Genomic DNA, 18,710 nt, shown 5'->3' with positions numbered 1-18,710 from the left:
GGATGCTTGCTTGCAGTGAAATGTTAAGGTAAATCTGGGACAAATGAATATGTACATGGTGATGTCACAGCATTGGTGTTACGGTTCCTCAGAAGACAGAGCCAAGGTCACTGCATTTGTACTTATGCACTCACTTCTTACTCTCTCTGGTCTATAACAGAAAAATGAAAGAGGATAGCTTTATGCTATATATAGACATGGATACATAGGAGGGAAATGTTATCAAACTCAAGTTTGGTGGTGGTCTTTTTTTTTTTTTCCATCTGTGCTTTCTTCTTATCTGTGGTTAAATGGAAATCTCAGTCTTTGTGATTTCCAAAGTGCTAAGGAAAAAGAAGAAAATTTATAGGATGCTTTAAATGAAGCAAGAAAGATGCACTTAAGCATGTAAAATGATGTATTTGGAGGAAAAATGTAATTCTGGAAAAATGGTGGGGCATTTGAAGCCTCACCAGCCAAGTGGTTTGGTCATAGCTTTGGGACAAGTGATTCTGGTGCTCTGGTCCCATGACATGTTCTGATGAACTGCTTGTAGATTTTTTCACTGTAACTGTTCTATTGCTTCTAAGTGCAGAATCAAAGCTCAAACAAATCTACAAAACGTTTATTTTCCTCTCTTAATGTAATGGGGAGCATCTTTCTTCCCCTTGCTCTGTGGTTGCTTTGTAGCCTTCACAAGTTTGTTCTGCGTCACTTGGTGCAGAGGTAACCTTTTGTCTTTTCAGTGGAAATCTGCTGCATGCGTGCAATTTGTTAACAAAGTAATGAATGTACTGCTAATTGGCTGTAATGAGGTAAGGTGATACGGAATTCTGTGTGTAAGAGCAATATGTCTCTTGCTCTTCAAGAAAGGGACAGTTAAACTGCTGCCTCCTGTGTTTTTCATTTTCAGCAATATACAGAACCCGTTTCAACCAATCATTCACACCTGGGACAGTTGTGCTAATTTTTGAATAACTACTCATGAGGCAAAGAGCAAAGTATTTTGTTCACAGCTTTCCACCTAGGGATCGGAGGTCCATTTTTTCTCTCGCTCTACCAGTGTATATGCGAAGTACTCCCTTAGCCTTTATCTGCAAGTCCTCTTTAGCAGAAAGCTGATGAAGCAAAGGGAAATTGCTGTTTGTGTTGGTGCCAGTTAATCATGCTAGCCCAGCAGCATTTACATTCACACCACTGTAAGAAACACATAGTTAATTGGAGAACTGGCCGTATTTTACAGCTGACGAAGGTTAGCATTGCAGCAAGGCTGACTAATGGAAACTTATCTGACTATTAGCCTGGGTGCTTGTAACAGGTTTGTGCCGGTGCAGTGCTTGCCAGCTTTGTATGTGATGGTCTCTGATAAGATTGCTCTTTGGGGTGGTGTTGATCTGGGGCTGGGGGAGGCAGGATGGGGGCTCAGTGACTTTTATTACAAAGTAGTTTAGTGTCGGAAGGCACTGTAAAGATGTGATGGGGGCTTGGATGTGCTCTTTTGTTTGTTTGTAAGATCTGCACACGAGTTCTTGATCTTACACGTTTTTCTTTGATTTCATAATACAGGATACAAAAGGTTTAGAAATGGCAGCATAACAACAGTGGGGAAAATACTTGATGATTTATTCTTTTCATAGGGGCCACCAACAGATGCTCCTGCGGTCGACACAGCGGAACAGGTTTATATCTCATCCCTGGCGCTGCTGAAAGTAAGTGTGTTTGTGCTCCAGCTCCGAGTAGTGCTGCAGGCTGAGCACCTGGCACCTCCCCAGGTTCTGTGCCCTTGTGCTCCTTAACGCTGCTTAGACTGATTTTTACGATATATTTAACACTGAGTGAAACATTCAGAATAAGAAACTTACTGTTTCTCATTTTTATGGCTTAATTTGTACTACTTTGTATAGTGCCTTACAGTTTCCAAAAGTGCTACCAGTTGTGAATTATCAATAGAGCAAGAAAAGCTACAAGAACTCTCCCAGGTCAGACTTGAGCCTCCTACTGCTTAAACTTCTATAGTTAAACAATGTCGTGTTGTCTTCATTCCAGATGTTGAAACATGGTCGTGCTGGTGTCCCTATGGAAGTTATGGGGCTGATGCTCGGGGAATTCGTTGATGATTACACTGTGAGGGTGATTGATGTTTTTGCTATGCCACAGTCTGGAACGGTGAGTTCTTTGTAGTTAGACTTTTTTCTTTCTTCTCCTGTATAGTAAATAATTTGTAAAAGCTTTTCCTTCCTTACCAATTCATGCAACCTTATTTGAGCAAACTCTGCCTAACTATTAGGTATAGTATGAACATCTGCAATTCACATATTGATACCATTTTATACAGTTTGTTATACTTGGGTGCTGTTTGATCATTTGTGTTCATGGATTTCAGTTAAAAAAAAAAAGTGACTTGTTGATCTTGTTGATAAACACGTGGGTGAGTATATCAATATGGAGATCACTTTGTGTATGTATAAATATGTGGTTATAACGTCACTTACAAGATGTATAAATTGATAACTTCAAAAACTCATAGTGGGAGCCGAGGGAGGAATTAAAGGATGTAAAGACTTTATTAGAAGTTTATCATACCCTTAATTGTGACAATGCTATTGATATGCTTCAAACTTAATCTCTGTGATAGACCTTATAGTGGCACATCTCTTAAGTGATATTACTGTGGTATGAAAAAAATATGTATTTTAATTTTGAATAAGAATATTAATGCAATGCACAGATATTTTAAAGTGTATAAAAATCATAATTGGAGCTTGTGATGCTTTTCTTGTGTAACTTAAGATATTGCTCTTAAAACATCACAGATCTCTTTGTAGCTCAAAGCTGCAAAATGAAGCATTTGAATTATTTTGTCCTGTTTGGGTGTGGTAGTATGTAGCCAGTTATGTAGCCAATTACATAGAATTATCAAAAAGCTGCTGTTATTTATCTTGAAAAAAAATCTCTAGAGCTAAATTTGAGAAACAGCAGGCCAAAGTTTACAGAATGGAAAGAAAGAGGAGGAAAAAATGAATCCTTGTGCCCATTTAATCGTGTTTGCTCACAGTAGAAATTACCTAAGTGGCAATTCAGAATCTTTTTAGCATTTTAAAAATTCAATTGAAATGTATTTATATTATAAAACTGTATTTTATGTTTAAAGGTATTCTAAAGTAATCATTTCACTTCTTTAACATATGCTAGTGAGATTGTGTTAAATTTTTGTTGTGAAAAGTAACAAGTTAAAAGATTTGAAATATGACTTTATCTGTAATTGCTGTGATTGTTGTTTCCCTTTACTTTAGGGTGTCAGTGTGGAGGCAGTTGATCCTGTATTTCAAGCAAAAATGTTGGATATGCTGAAACAGACAGGAAGGTAAGTCACCCTGAGAAGAGCTGGGAATAATAAATACATTCTGCGTATTGTTTAGAAGAAACAGTTGGCTCTCTGCAAAATCAGTGAACACGGGGCTGTTTGTAATTTTTGAAAAGAAATAATTGTCCCAGAAAATGGCTGAGTAGCATAGCATGTAATTCACCTCGTGCCTTTCCATTGTCAGAAGGTTGTCACTCACATTAAACTTACATCTTTGATTATTGCACAAAAAGATTAGAATGCTGCTCAATTTAGTAAAAGATTGATTTTCTTTTTCAATTAAGACAAAAAAAAAAAGCATTGTTTATCTTACTTTCATGCAATTTTAATGAAAAGAAAAATAATTGGGTAAAATACCGTAGTATTTAAATGAATCTTTATTCACTCCTACCTCTCAACAGTTGTCGCCTGCTTGCTCAAATTCTTTTACTGTGGGAAAAACTTCAAAATTAATGTTAGCAAAAGGCTCAGCAGCTGAACAGAACAGTGCAAATTGCTTTTTGACTGAGTTCCTAGTTCTACTGCTGGTTTAACTGATATTTAATCCTTTCCCACTGTTGGTTTCCGTTGTCCATGTCTGAAATGGACTTTCTGCAGTGAAAATTCAACCCTCGACGCCGAGGAGTTAAAGAGTAGGTATTTACTCAAGTGCTGAAAGGGTAAAAACTGGTTCAGGGAAGGTGTGGTAACAGGGTGAAAAACTGAAAGCATGATTTTCCTCTGCTAATGTGCATCCCTTAATGATAACATTCTTTTGTTGGATTTATTCACGTCCATGTTTTCACCATACAATGGTGAGTAATTTAGGTATGTCCAGTGGTATTTTTTCACAAGTCACCCTAATTTTTGCCCTGAAACGTAACTGTTTCTTCTTCTATTACACGTTTTTGTTTTTCAAGAATTTCATTGTCCTCTTCATTTCAGACCTGAGATGGTTGTTGGTTGGTATCACAGTCACCCTGGCTTTGGCTGTTGGCTGTCTGGTGTAGATATCAATACTCAGCAGAGCTTTGAAGCATTATCGGAAAGAGCGGTTGCTGTGGTGGTGGATCCCATTCAGAGTGTAAAAGGAAAGGTATAGTAGGCTTTTCTTTTTTAAAGGTGCTTCCGTAAGAATTAGTATGAAGGCACTGTAGATACGAACAACTGATAATCCAAGTATACATTGTTTTGGAGGTTTCATTTTAGCCACAAAATCTATGATGAATTAACAACAGATTGGAATAGAGTTAGCCCCTTAATGTGGGTACTAATAAGGCATTGATTTATAGGTGTTACATATGTTGGCTCTTAGTAGCATTTTTATTCCAAAATGTTTTACGGAATAAAACTTTACAGAAGACTTTGTATCAAGCATTCAAGTTTTCTAGAAAACGTGCCGATAAATGATTAAATATGTTGAATGATTATGAAAAGAGATTAACTTGCAAAGCATATTGGGTTATAGTTGTCCTTTGTTGAAATCTCTTTTGTTCTTGTTTAGTTCTCTTTTTATTTCTTTCTAGCCCCATATGCCATTTTCCTATTTCCTGCCTCATGACAGCAGGGAGCAGCTCTATTATCACCTTCACAGAGCTGTCTGCAAATGTGAGAGGCAATTCGATTTTGCTCAACCACAGGGAGAGTGGATTAGAAAAACTACAGAACGCACAGAAATTGGCTAGGTGGTTTACTGCTTTAAAATACTGCTGAGGTGTTTTGTTTGAGCATGCACTCCCATTGTATTGTGGAATAATTATTGAAATCATCATGATATATATCTATGGATTGTATTAATGTAATTTTATAAATATTTAAAAAGTGTTCATTTTCAGTAAAGCTTTAGTACCATATTTCCTGTGAGACAGACTATAGAGAAACTATCGAATGATTCTGCTAAGCTTTCCTTTAATTTCATAATAGAATATTCTGAAGCTACAGTTGCACTGCACTTAAATTGTTTTCTTGGTTTATTTTATTCAAATTCTGATTTTTATCTTGTAGTTGTTTATATAAAACAGAGGCGTTTGAAAAATGAATAGCTTGTGGTTGTTTGGAAGATAATAGACATCTGAATCAATTCTGCTTCCTTCTAAATTGTGTAATTCATATATTTTGTTAGTTTTGGGGGAGACAATTGTTGCGCTATGCTATTTAATTTGTGCTGACTTTTTCCTAGAACTTTTTCTATAGGTTTGCTTAGCTTGCTTTAATTTTCTCTCTCCAATACAAATATTGAAACATTATTTTTATTTTGTCAAAATATAACTTGGGGGTGCGTGCTAATAATGTAGAGCTAACTAGCTGTAAAATCCATTGAGGGGGAAAGCCTCCCAGTAAGTCATGCTACGTTGTACCACATTTGCTCACTAAGTGCTTTTTTTTTTTTTTTTAAACACTGTTGTTTGACACAGATGCCATCTTAAATGAAGGTCTTTGTTCTCTTCATGAAAAAGGCTTTGGCATTTTTATTTTGAATTTTTGTCCATCAAAATGTTTCTCAGTTGCAGCTTTTTGTATGGCATTGCTGCCGGTACTTAAGATCACTGGAAGTCTTGCAATGTTTGTTTTCCATGCAAGTCTAGCTGCTACAGTCATTAAATTACATTCTCAGGTTTTGTATCTTAAGGAAAAAAAATGAATTACATCTGTCATGTTTCTGGCAAGTGCATCCCTAAATCTTAGAATTTGAATCCCCCAGATTATGTCTACTACTTCTAATTAATCTCTAGGTTTTGGGGTGTGAGATTGGGCTATTGAGTCTGTATGATTTTTAGTCTTTGTTTAAGAAGTTCACTTATTTAGATTAGAATATATTTGGTTTTAGATGAACTGTAAGAAGAACAGATTTATTAGAGTTGGTGAGGCTTTGTGGGTCAGGTTTGACTGCTTCATGTGTGTGACTGCCTTAGTATGCTGTCTGGTGCATCTTGGTATGCTGGGCAATTTGAGCTGTGCCTGTCTCAGGACCTGTGTTTCCCCATTGCCAGCAGAAGAAGAAATGCTGGCAGAGGTAGTTTTCTTGCTGTAGTAGCCACTACAGTGGGGGGCTTTTGCGGATGTGTGTAGCTATGTGAGTCCAAGATCATTACTCATTATACCTTTTACCAACATAACTATCTGGCAAAAATTACAGTGAACATGTGGCATAGAAGATTTTAATATGGTGTGTTTTGACTGAGATTAGAAGTATTTAAAAACAAAGTCCAAAATAACACAGTAGCTGATTTTAAACCTGCCGGAGAGCAGTCCGTGCCCAGATAAATGGCTGCGGCCTGCAGCCGGCGAGGCAGCTGGTGCTGGGGAGGAAGGAAATGGGGCAGAGGTAATTTTCACACATCAGGAAGTTGAAATGAATTCTGGTGAGGAGTTCAGGTCCATCTTGTCTATCCAAAGTATTAAAAAATGGTTTGCCCTGTCACTGGTGGAAAGCTACAACTTCTTAACTTGTTAGCTGTCCTTCTCTGGCCACGCGTCTTCTGATTCCAAAGATCTGCTGGGACTGGCATTGGTGACTGCAGTTCAAAGACAGGAAGATGTAAAATTCTCACCAGTTTCAAAAAAGATGCATTTTGTCGTCTTAATGGCCTTGAACAAAATATGAAATTCACATTAAAAGAAAAATCCTCATATAGGCTTATGGGTTAAATGCCATTTTAGGACCATTTATGGACCACTGTGGCCATTTTAGGAGTGAGGTATTTTTACAAAAGTATAGTAGGACACATGAAAGTCAGAACTCTAAATACTGATCTTTACATATATTGAGGCTGATAATGTTCCTGCTGATTGTAAAGCAAACTCATAGCAGATCAGTGAATTTTAACTGAGGTCAGTGTTACCAGAAACCAGAGAGAAGAAGCTTTGTTTTGGTGGTTTTTTTGTTTGTTTGTTTGTTTTTTCATTCTGTGAGTGAAGTCAATCATGATAAAATACGGACAGTGGACAATCTGGCTAGCTGTTGCTTGATCTTGTACTTATTACCAAACTTGTTTTTTAATCACCCCTCCAGTTTTTCAGTCTGTGAAATGGGAGTTGTGATACATATTTAGAATATTCCACAGAAGTAATTTAATTAAAATTCTGGAATAAAGTTAAATATTGACATTTTATATTTCTTTCCAACATACATTTTTAAATCTCTGTACAGAGAATTATATACCTTTGCCAAATGTTAAAAATAATAATAATAATAATAATAATAATAAAAATTTTTTGGACCTTACATTAGCAGCTGTTCCTCACCTCTTAAGGAAAATACTACATTATGTTAAGTGTCATGTAGTTATATTTTTCACTCCCGAAGCATTAACTATACCTTAATACTCATTTATGTTAAGAAAAAGGGTGATGTTTTCTTTTTAAAACTCTTTAAAGCTTTAAGCTGTGTTTAGTTTACTTACTTAGCACTGTTAGAAATCTTTATTTGGAAAAAGTCACTGTTTATAATGGTGTGCTTTCCTGAGAGGTAGTTCATTGTTTTCTGTCAATTAATAATTGCTGACAAAATTTGGTGAAATATCAAAATGATCTGAAGTTTTGCCATTTATGTTTTTGAGTATAGTCCCTAACAAACCTCTTGTTCATACAGCAAAATTTCCTGTCTGTTGCAGTGTAATCTTTCCTAGCAAGGCACTGTCAGAAACACTGGTAGGAAAATCTGTTGTTTTCTGAAGAAAACTTGTCTTTGTGATAACTTTTTATAAATTGTACTTTGCATGTTTGTCACCTCCTGGCAGATAAGCATGCTGTGCATCTTAATCCCATGCTCAGACCATATCCTGCAATTTTGATAGAAGAGGTTTATGCTTTGGTATTTTATTATTACCCGAATCTCATTCAGAAGGAATGAGGAGGAAAAAAACTTAACTTTTGATTGGTCGGGTAGTAGCAGTCATTCTGGTGGGAAGTGATCTCTGGAGAACTAGTCCAGCTTTGTGCACAACACTGGCTCAGCACTGGGTTCAGATGAAATCAGTCTAAGGTTTTGTCCACTCGAATCTTGGAATGCAACAGACTCCTGGGATATCTGTTCTAATGCTTTATTATTCTTGCAGTGTCTGTTTTTGAAATGGACAAAATTTATGCAGACATAGGATAAGAGAGTAAAGTGCCATAACAAAACTTATATACGGTCAAGCAGAGTTCATTACTGAATGACCTGTTCCAGTACGCTTTCTCTTCTTTTCCCCTCTCATTGGTACATGTGTTAATTCTAGATCTAGGTGTCAACCGGTGTGTAGTTTGTTATATATGAGTGATATGGTTTTGACAATACTTGATTTTAGTTTTTAACTTTTCAGCTTAATAGGCTGTTTTTTGTTGTTTTGTTGTTGTTGTTTTGTTTTTTTTCAATAATTAGCATAAGAAGAGTGATTTTGTTTGATTTTATAACTTGATAGTCTAAAGGAATGAAACCAAAAGGAGGCAGAAAACTAACAATGACTCTTCTGGATGTTGGAATTGCCACCTATCCTCAAAAATTTTCTTTAGCTGAATGTAAGTCTTACACTAGTTTTCTAAAATGCACACTTTCAGACCTCTATTCTTTCACAGAATCATAGAGTGGCCAGGGTTGGAAGGGACCTCAAAGATCATGAATCTCCACCCCCCCGCCACATGCAGGGCCGCCAACCTCCACATTCAATACTAGAACAGTACCCCCTTTCATTGGGGTAATGTTTTTTTTCTTTTTTCTCTTCATACCTCTCCTGTTCACTTGCTTGTTGGGAGGTAGTGGCTACTTTTAAAGGAGAAAAAAAGCAATACTTAAAATGAGATGTATGGAGACACTAGTGTAACACTTGAAATTGAAAATAGCCTACTAGGGATTAAATTTATGAGAACTTTGAGAAGTAGATAGGAGCTAGCTATCAGGACTTTTTTTTTACATGCACAACTCCCCCTCCTCAGTTCACACATTTATCTTAATAATTGTTTTCTTAATAAATCTTCCCCAGAAACAGGCAAAATCTAGTCACAAGAGTACAGCTTGCAAGTATTAGTAAAAAACTAAACAAAATATTCAGTGGACTGTGTTGTCCACTACTGATTTGAGATACAGTTGTTGACTTTGCGTTATTATGCATTTCATATTTTACAATAAAATTTCTTTTAAAGCATGTAATATGTACAATTTTATATCAGCACATTTTTTACCTGGGACAATTTTCGTTATTAGAACTGGACTTACTAATGTTGTTTTCTGTTGAAAAGGAAAAATTGTAAAATACAGAAGGGAACTTTACAACGTATAGTTTTGTTTGAAACTGTTCAGAGATGGAGATTATATCATTCTATACATTTTGTACAGCAATTAAGTACTCTTATAGTGTGTATAAACCTTGAGTACTTGTATAAATGCCTTGAGTATTGGTATGTTACTGAACAGTGAGGGTGGTAAGGCACTGGAACAGGTTGCCCAGTGATGTGGTTGATGCCATGTCCTTGGAGACTTTCAAGGTGAGGCTCAATAAGGCCTTGGGCAGCCTGATGTAGCTGTGATGCCCCTGGTCATTGCATGGGAGGACTAGATGGCCTTCAGAGGTCCCTTCCAACTCTAAGGATTCTATGATTCTATGATTGATTGTTACTGATTTGTAGTTTTTGAAATTAAAGGGGAGAATCACAACAGCTGAGAAATAATAGTGAAGGAGATGAAGCTTTGATACTTTGTCATTAACAATTTGCATTGTTGAGGTTATTGTCATAAATAATTGCAGGAACACAGTAATATGTTTTCGTAGTGTGATTTTAGCCCTCTAGTTGCCAAAGCTTGAAGACAAAGTCTTTCTTTCTTTCCTAGAAAAAAGCTTTTTTGACAATGTTGGATCTTTCTGCTTGTGTACTTCTCTCTGTTTGCTTCTGTCACTAAAGTTGGTCAACAGGTGTGTCAGTGTCAACAGGACATGACACTGTCAGCTGCCATAGCAGCCTGTGGCGTAAGGAGAGCGATCATATTCAGCAAGAGTGAGATTACCAGTTTCATGTAACAAACAGCTAAGTGACCACCAAATCACTGTTGAACTGATTAGTTGAACGGTGACATTTCTTACCATTGCCAGGACAGTGCATTTGGTATAGCAGAGACTGCTTATTTGGGCTGAAACAACTGGTTTGGATCTAGGCAGGAACCAACTTAAATCTAGATTTTCGATAGCAGCCTCATTTGGAGAATAAGGAAGAAAATAACATTTGTGTTGGTGTTGATTACTGTTGATTCAATAAAGGCTGATGCATTTTTTTTCCCTGAAGAATCGTGTTTGTAGGAGATGAATTGCATCTGCACTACAGAGTAGGCCACTTGGTGTTCATGCATGTGCATTTCAGTTGAGGATATGATTTTTCTGAACGTAGGCATAAACCACATTTGCATTGAACTGCTTTATCACCGCCACTCTTCCATGCATTTGCTACGGATTGTATGAAAGCCAACATTTTTATTATAATTGCGTGTATTCAGAATAACATGTTTTGCATATTTTAAGTCTCAATTTTTCTTAGTGTGATGCCAAAACTGTTAATATCAATGCTGCTGTTCCAAATTTTTAAAACAACATCCTTTGGATTTGCTGTGTTTAAATTAGCAATGTATACTTACCTATGAAACCATTTTCACAGGTTACTTCAGTTCATGCCCTTCCCTAAAACAAAAAAAAAGTTTCAAGAAGACTTTTTGTTGGAAAGTATTAAATGTTTAATTTCCTTTTGCCATAGTGGATGTAGAATAGTCCATTTATCTTCATTAAGGCATATAGCTTTAAAACTTGTGGTTTGCTGCTTGTGAGTTATGGATGCATGCCCTCACTTGTCAAGATAAATGTATTATACTGTAGTTCTCTCCCCTCCCAGTATGGATGTTGAAGTTGTACAGCAGATTTGACCACAAATAAGCAATTCTCTAAGGATAGAGAAGGAAAATGCACATACTCCTAGGAATATATTTTCCAGAGCTAAAATTGACATTTTATAAATAATTTCCATGTTGCAAACTTCAAACTCACAATCACAGCAATTCAGTGGTATGCATTTGGCATGAGTCAGTTTCAGTTCTTAGTGCTTTTCATTGGAAATGGCATAAAAAGTAAGATTTCTTTTAATTTTTTATGTTGTGGGCTTACAGGGGACAGAAGATGTTCTTCACTTGTAGTTGTCTAACAGTGCATGGCAGCATAAATAACGAAATGGTCATAAACCATAGCTGCACTTCTCAGGTCACATGTTCCATTTCATTTTTAAAGAATCTAGAAGCAAACTAAGCAGTCGATAACAGGTCAGTTGCAGGTGATAAAAGATATTTTAGATGGGACATTACTTCTTTTTCCACACCTGGCATAACCACATTATATCTTTTGCAGAGTCTTCTTTAAGCACTGGCGTATTTGTTCACAAACATATGGCATAAACAATGCATTGCTATTTGAGTTAAAAGGATACAATACATTTTTAAAGATAGTCACCATATGTGATAGAATCTTCAGTGGAAAAAATATTGATGCTTGAAAAAAATGTAATTAAAATAAAAAAGAATGGCTTACTTCTTACAGAACTTCAGCATTAAAATATGGTAGACCTTGCCCTAAGTGTTTAAGTCTTATTTGTAGTTTTGGTGTTGGAGGAATTTAATAGAATCACGTCTGTAAATTACTCCCAAATTTCTCATAATTTTTTTTCAAACACAAAGTTTTGAAGACTGCTTTAGAAAAAATGTACCTGGCACATGCTGTTCAAAGAAGCTAAAACATATCTGGCTACTGAACATTCTAAATTTTTAACCATGCCATTATTTTTAATAAATATGCACAGATTAGAAAAGGCCAGATTTCTATCTAGTTACCAGTTGAAGAATCCAACACTTGTGAGTAGCCATGAATTGTATTAATTATAGCTATTCTCAAATTTATAAAGTACACTGAGCATAATTATGAATTTTGTTTCTGGAAGTCAATTATGTGGTCTCTGTTGTGGTTTGTGACCCCAGGAAAATGTTTGGAAAATGCTGTATAGTTATTGTTTTCTAGATTATTATGCTTTTTTGAAGCTAAGACAGATGTACAAAAAGATGCAGTTTTTATTTTGTATTGGCAGCTTCCAAATATTTAGTATCTATTTCCAAGAGCTGCAATTAGTAAAGCATCCATGGTACTGAAATCCACACATCCCACAAGCTAATTATATTTGCAAGGTCAGATTGAATACATATTTTCAGAAAAATAAAGGGTTATATAAATGTGTCTTCTACTTGGCTGTTATATCACAGTTTGTTGATCTGGAGTATAATGTGTACAATTCACAAATTTGTCTGATAACAGAAAGTGGTGTGTGATTGTGTTTATTTTACTAACCAGTATATTCACAGCAATCACTTCCAAATATCTCTCCAGTAAAGATGTGTTAATTACAAAACAGACAAGGTCTTCTATTATATTAAAGCTACTAACAAGAAGACAGCAGGAATCACACATGTAAATAGCATCATCAACCCCTATTTTAGTCCTCTGTTTTGATCTGTGAGTTGCGCATAGACCAAAGGTGCTATTAAAGACTCAGTATATGAAATAGGCAGCATTATATGAACAAAATTTATTCAACAAGAAAACAGACCTTTAACATGAATTTAACAAGCCCGAGAAATTATAAACTCTCATATGCTGCAGATTCATGCAGTGATAATAAACAAAAAAGGAAAGTAAGAGGTTTCCTTAAGCTAGCCAAACTGCTAATGGTTTTGTTATAAGCTGTCTGCTGTTGAAATGACCCCTGTAAAGTCTGAAGACACTTGTACTCAGAGAAATTAACTGGTCAGAGTGGTGAAAGAGATGCACTGTGGAATTACATTTGAGAAAAATCTTACCACCTTATTTCTGGAAAATATCCTATTGCCACAGACTTTTCTTTAACTTTTTATGTCTTTACAGAAAGAATTTAGCATGAAGCTTGAAAAATGTGGTTTTTACTAACACGTTGCAAGATGCATTAGATAATTGAAGTGCAATGACAGCTTAGAAAATTTGGATGAGACAGACTGACTTCTTTGTGAAATTCTGAGTAGTGAAGTGTGGGTTTGTGCTGCTTTTAATTAAACCTTAGAGGCTCATTTTTTGATAATGCCATCTCTGAAGTTTCCATTGTACAACAGCGAATGACCACGTTGCCATCACCTGATTGCATCATGCTGTATTTCAAAATCCACAAACGTAGTAAGCTGACTTCAGCTCCACGCACCTCCAAGCGCTCATCCACGGGGGTTCTTTTCTCTAATCTTAGTGTGGCATAATTAACACCTAGTTCACCCATTGCTCATTAGTACACTGGACATTAATGAGTATTTATTTTTATGTAATCCTGTAATGGAGGAACTGATTTATTCTCACCACGAAGAAAGCAATTACATTTCATGGAAGCCAATATATAGGATTTGTTGATGTTTATGCTTTTATTGCGTATTAGGTCTAAATTTAGCCTCCAGGTTGTTGAGCATGTTAGTTTCTTTAAGATGGTTGCTATAGTGATAGCAGCAAATTCCTTTAATCTTAGTGTAGTTAAAGTATTTAGTTACCACTGCTCATCATAGTGCAACTAAGATGAGAAATATCATCCATGTGCATTGTTCTGCCCTTCTAGATTATAGGAGTTATGGTTTTATCCCTGTCTGAAGTGTGCAGTTTGTGATTTGAGTTCTTCGCACAGCTTTGTTATGCTGCCCAGCTGAAGCAGTGCTGGTTGCGCTGTCTGGAGAAGCCATGAGTCCTGCCTGGCCTGGCACTGCACTGCCCTGCTAGCCTTGCTTGCTCCTCAGAGCCAGTTATTATTTGCTTGATTTTTTTCCCCTCTTAGCCAGCTTGTCTCAGGAGACCGGCAGTGTGGATTTTTTTTCTTCACTCAACTTTTTAATTTATACTGCCTGTTTGTTATGGTTGGGCATTTCCAGGTGTTCATAAATTGGAGCATCTGTTTAAAATGGAACACAGAATGTAAATAAAATGGCTTGTCATGAGTATTTTAAGATACTTGAAAAATCTGATAGCAATAAGAGAAAAAATACATTTATTTGAGGTCAGCGAGATGTATATAAGCCTTCATTGAGAATGAAGGATTTTTAAAAATAATTTTGTAGTATTAATATAATGTGGCTTGCGTTTGCTGCTTATTAAATGTAATTTGGCTTTATTATTGTCCAGAAATGAATTGTCACTGTTGACTGATGTTAACTGGGTCACAGCCTAATATTTTTAACATAAAATTGTTTCATACACTTTCTACGGGATATTCTAAGCCATGATATATGCAGACAGGTCTGGCAGCTGAGAGGCCACTCGGTAGCTGTATGACAGCAAGTGGTACTTCGTCACTCAGCGTGGCTGAAATAGTGGGGCCTGAAAAGTAAAGGTGATGAGTTAATAGGCTTTTTAAGTTTAGAATTTGATAAATATTTTGTGATAAATATTTGCTTACTAATTTCATTTAAACATCAATTACCTTAATAATTATAATCCTAATAAACTTCGTATGTATTTAGTTATTATTTATGTTAATCAGGAGGAAAATGTTAGGACAATGTGAAAAACCCAGTGTCACTTTCTCCACAGACTTTTGGTAGGAGACAGTGGTTGATTTCTTGTTGAATTCATGACAAAAGATTTAGTTCAGCTCTAATTCCTCAAAATATCAGACTAGTCCTGTAAATGTATCTGTTGTTGACCAGCCTATAGTTTGGGAGAGAATAAAAATGATTGCAGTAAAAGCAGCCGAGATTAAAAATATTTAGATTGAAGAACTGGAATAACTCTTCAATGCTAGGCAGAAAAGTTGTCTGCAAAGACTGGCAAGAGCTATTTGTGTGGCTATGTGATGCTGCATATGTCCTCGGGCCCAGTTAGAAGACTGGGGCCTGAACAGGAATGGTTGGCTTGTAATGGCAAGTGCCTGGTGAGAGTTAAATTTTGTGTGTATTGCTGGTATGTCCTCGGCTCCATTGCATCTGGTGTAGAGTTGGGTAGGTGATTGGATTTTATTCTTTGGGCCATGAAATACCATCTCCACATATTTTTGTAGTCAAATTCAGCACAGGACAGAACAAAAATCGGTGGTGAATTCACTTTATTCGCAAAGAAATGGCACTGAATAATACCTACTGTGTATCTTTAAATCATAAATGACCTTGGTTTTCATATACTCTATTTTTTACTCCTGAGCATGACACTGACAAGGACTTTTTAATCCATCAGACAGTTTATAGACCCTTCCGTAGTCACAAGAAGCAAAAAGCATCTGACTAGAAGGGAATACATGGGGCAAGTTCCTTGCTAGCTATAATTTTCTTGTCATTTCAAGTATTGTGGTAGTATAATTGATGTGACAGGACTGGGCTTTAGACTCAGTCCCTTAGCTTGTGCTCACTTTCAGTTTTAGTCTCTCTCTGTCATTCACTATGATTGGATAAGATTTAGGTGACAAACATATGCATACCTTTGAAGATTAAGAGTAAGTGTACATAAAAATTTGTTTTCTGATTATATAATCTATATAAAACTTACAGCTTCATGGAAAAGATAGTAATAATTGGTGTCACCTTACAATACAAGGTAGTGTAGTGTGCTGATAGCATAGCCAGCAGGAGGCTCTTTTTTATTAATATTATAATTAAATGATTTTCTGGATAAAGGCCAAAAACAGATGAGAGTTGATTGTGCCTTGTCCACTGTTGCTTGGCACTATTAGTTGCATTTTCTAAAAAGAATTGACTTGACATCTTGTTTTTACAGGTTGTTATTGATGCCTTCAGATTGATCAATGCTAATATGATGGTCTTGGGACATGAACCAAGACAAACAACTTCAAATCTGGGTCACTTAAACAAGCCATCTATCCAGGTAAAACCACTGTTGATAATCCTATAATTGCAGGACCTTTTCAGCAGTTTGGGGGGAAGGTGCCTGAAAACAGCACACTACAAGTTGTTTATTGTTCTCTCTATAGCATTTTTCTGCATGCCTTTAAAAGTGATGTGAATCATCAGTGGAGTTATGTATATGAAGAGTTCAAAACTGAGCCCTAAATTAGCAAGCAAAGTGTGAATTTCTGTGTAATTATTTACTGCAGAGGTTAAAGTATAAATTTTTTTAAAATGTAAACTTCTAAAAGTAACAATTGATACCATACCACGTGACATCAAATAGGAAGACTATTAACCTTGTTCAGTATTGCAATTTTAAATTAAAACTTCCTTATTAAATTGTCTCAGCCTTCTTAAATTATTCTGGAATAAATTATGGAAGAAAAAAAAACATTTTCAGTAATAATATTGCCTTTCTGCTGTATGCATATGCATGTTGTTGTGTAACATGCAATCTGGATTTAACCTTGCATTTTGTCTTAAAATTCGTCTCTGATTTTCATACGATCCAGTAATTTGCTGGGAAAAAAAAAAAGGTGGAATAGGAGATTCAGTGGATCAATAGGTCGTTTGATTGGTTGTCTCAACTATAACATTTCCTTTGAGAATGTTGTCTTATATGTCTTTGGAGCCATTTGTGAAACTCGGTATTCAGAGTTTGAATTCTAAAGTAACAATGTTACTAGTAAGACAAAAAATGTTTGTCTTGAATGAAGCAAACCAGTGTCTCAAGATACAGCTTCTGATCTGAAGCAAATATTCCCTAGAGTAACGTAATGTTTTTATCTGTCATTCTTCTGCCTCAGTGTCTTTTTGTTTTTTCTCTTCAGAAAACTTTTCCCCCTTACTGTGCATTCTAAGGGACATGTGTACTTGCAGCCATGTTTCTAAATTCCTTTTCTTTTGATCCTTTACTTAATGAAAATATCTGGTAGATAAGCATCCTAGAAAAATGACAGTATGCTAGTCATGATAGAACTCATGGAGAGGCTAAACTTCTGCTGTGAGGAATGACCTTTGGGAGACTAGATCACCATACTCTTAGTTTTCAAAAGATCGACTCATTTTTATTACTTATGCATTGAAACCTTTTCTTATTAAAATAAATAATTAAAACCAGATAATTAAACAAGATTGTTGTGTTTTACTTTTGATTTTTGAATTGGCAAAAATCATGAACATGAATAAGTTTGAAACAAACAGCTGATATCTTGACTGGGTATAGGCAAGCCCATGCTTGCGTCTTTCAGGTTAATATCCTAACTGAGCTTTTCTGGATCATGTGTAATGACTTCCCTTGTAAGCCCCTGAAGTATTGTTAAGCTTCATTATTTTAAGATCACTGTCACTACGCTATGGCAAATTTTGGCCATGGGAGTTTTGGGTTTCTGTTGTTAGAGTGTTATTTGTGTAATTTTTTTTGCAAATTGGCAGTGAGCTGTTGCAGTGTCACCGCTAAGCTAAAAGCCATAGTTTGTTCTTAATGCACAGCTGTTTTTTTCCTGCAAGGACTCGGTTTAGTCTTGCTCGTACAGTAAGAACACTACATGACTTGGCTTCATCCTTTGTTGTTGTTGTTGTTTTTTCCCTATTTGCTTTTTTTCTTTTATGAGAAACTTTTTTACCTGTTCTCTGTCTGTGCATCCAGTTACAAGGCATGTAGGAATGGCAGTTCCCATTGAAACGGTGCGCTAAGAGTAGGGTTCACTTTAGAATGTAAAGCAAGTGTTTATTTTATGGGCTTCAGTTTATGTTGTTGCATTTGCCAAACCACAACTCCTCTCAGTGTTAGAGTAGAGTGGTTGTTTACCTTTTGTGTTTGTCCATACTATAAAGGAATGGTTTGGGTGTATGGAAGGAAAGTTGGAGAAAGAAAGGCATCTGTCAAATCCTGTGTATTATAGGAGATTTGCAAAACTCCTATCTACAACTGTTTTTAAAACAAAACAAATACTTATGCAGCAATTTAGGTTAAGGAAATGATGGTGGAAATTTCTTATTGCTAATAGCTTCTGCCATGAAGTTCTTTATTGATGATAAAATCTGTGTTTGATAATTCTACTTATAATCAGTAAAATGAGTAGTGGTTATCCTGAACTATTAATTCTTGTAAAAGTAATCAGTTGATTTTTTTTTTTTTTAAGTCTGTGTATCTTTGAAAAGAAATGTGTTAAAAAATGCATGTCTGAGAACATTTCCAGCTTTCATCCAGATAATTTTGGAATGCTGAAATATTAAGTTGCGTAAGATGCAAATGCACATGCATTCTAGATTGCTCTAAAGAATATATTTAAACATAGACAGGTGGAACAATTGAAACATAAGAAACATTTGTGGCTGTGGTTTAAGTATGGTTTATCTGTTTTCTAAATACGTGCTTTGTATGTAAAGTTTTAATTGAAAATAGCAAATTATGGTTTTGCTGAAGATTTGTCACATAATTTTTTAAACTCCGCTGCAGCAAATCCTAATCTAAATCACTCTTTACTCACA

The 18,710-nt window shown here is 35.8% G+C and overlaps 1 protein-coding gene across 1 annotated transcript in view; it reads left to right on the top strand.

Moving 5' to 3' along the window:
• The window catches only part of LOC100547734 (26S proteasome non-ATPase regulatory subunit 14), a 37,949-nt gene extending 19,239 nt beyond the window's left edge, over positions 1 to 18,710 (top strand). The window contains exons 4-8 of the mRNA XM_010713672.3: positions 1,617 to 1,688; positions 2,026 to 2,145; positions 3,273 to 3,343; positions 4,268 to 4,418; positions 16,087 to 18,710. Of these exons, the coding sequence (XP_010711974.1) occupies positions 1,617 to 1,688; positions 2,026 to 2,145; positions 3,273 to 3,343; positions 4,268 to 4,418; positions 16,087 to 16,221 (549 nt within the window). The 3' untranslated portion in view covers positions 16,222 to 18,710. The remainder of the gene's footprint in view (positions 1 to 1,616; positions 1,689 to 2,025; positions 2,146 to 3,272; positions 3,344 to 4,267; positions 4,419 to 16,086) is intronic.

Source organism: Meleagris gallopavo, chromosome 7 (genome assembly GCF_000146605.3).
Source record: "Meleagris gallopavo isolate NT-WF06-2002-E0010 breed Aviagen turkey brand Nicholas breeding stock chromosome 7, Turkey_5.1, whole genome shotgun sequence".
In the NCBI taxonomy this organism is placed as follows: Eukaryota; Metazoa; Chordata; class Aves; order Galliformes; family Phasianidae; genus Meleagris; species Meleagris gallopavo.
The sequence above is the reverse complement of the archived record's forward strand: the minus strand, read 5'-3'. Positions and strand labels throughout refer to the sequence as shown.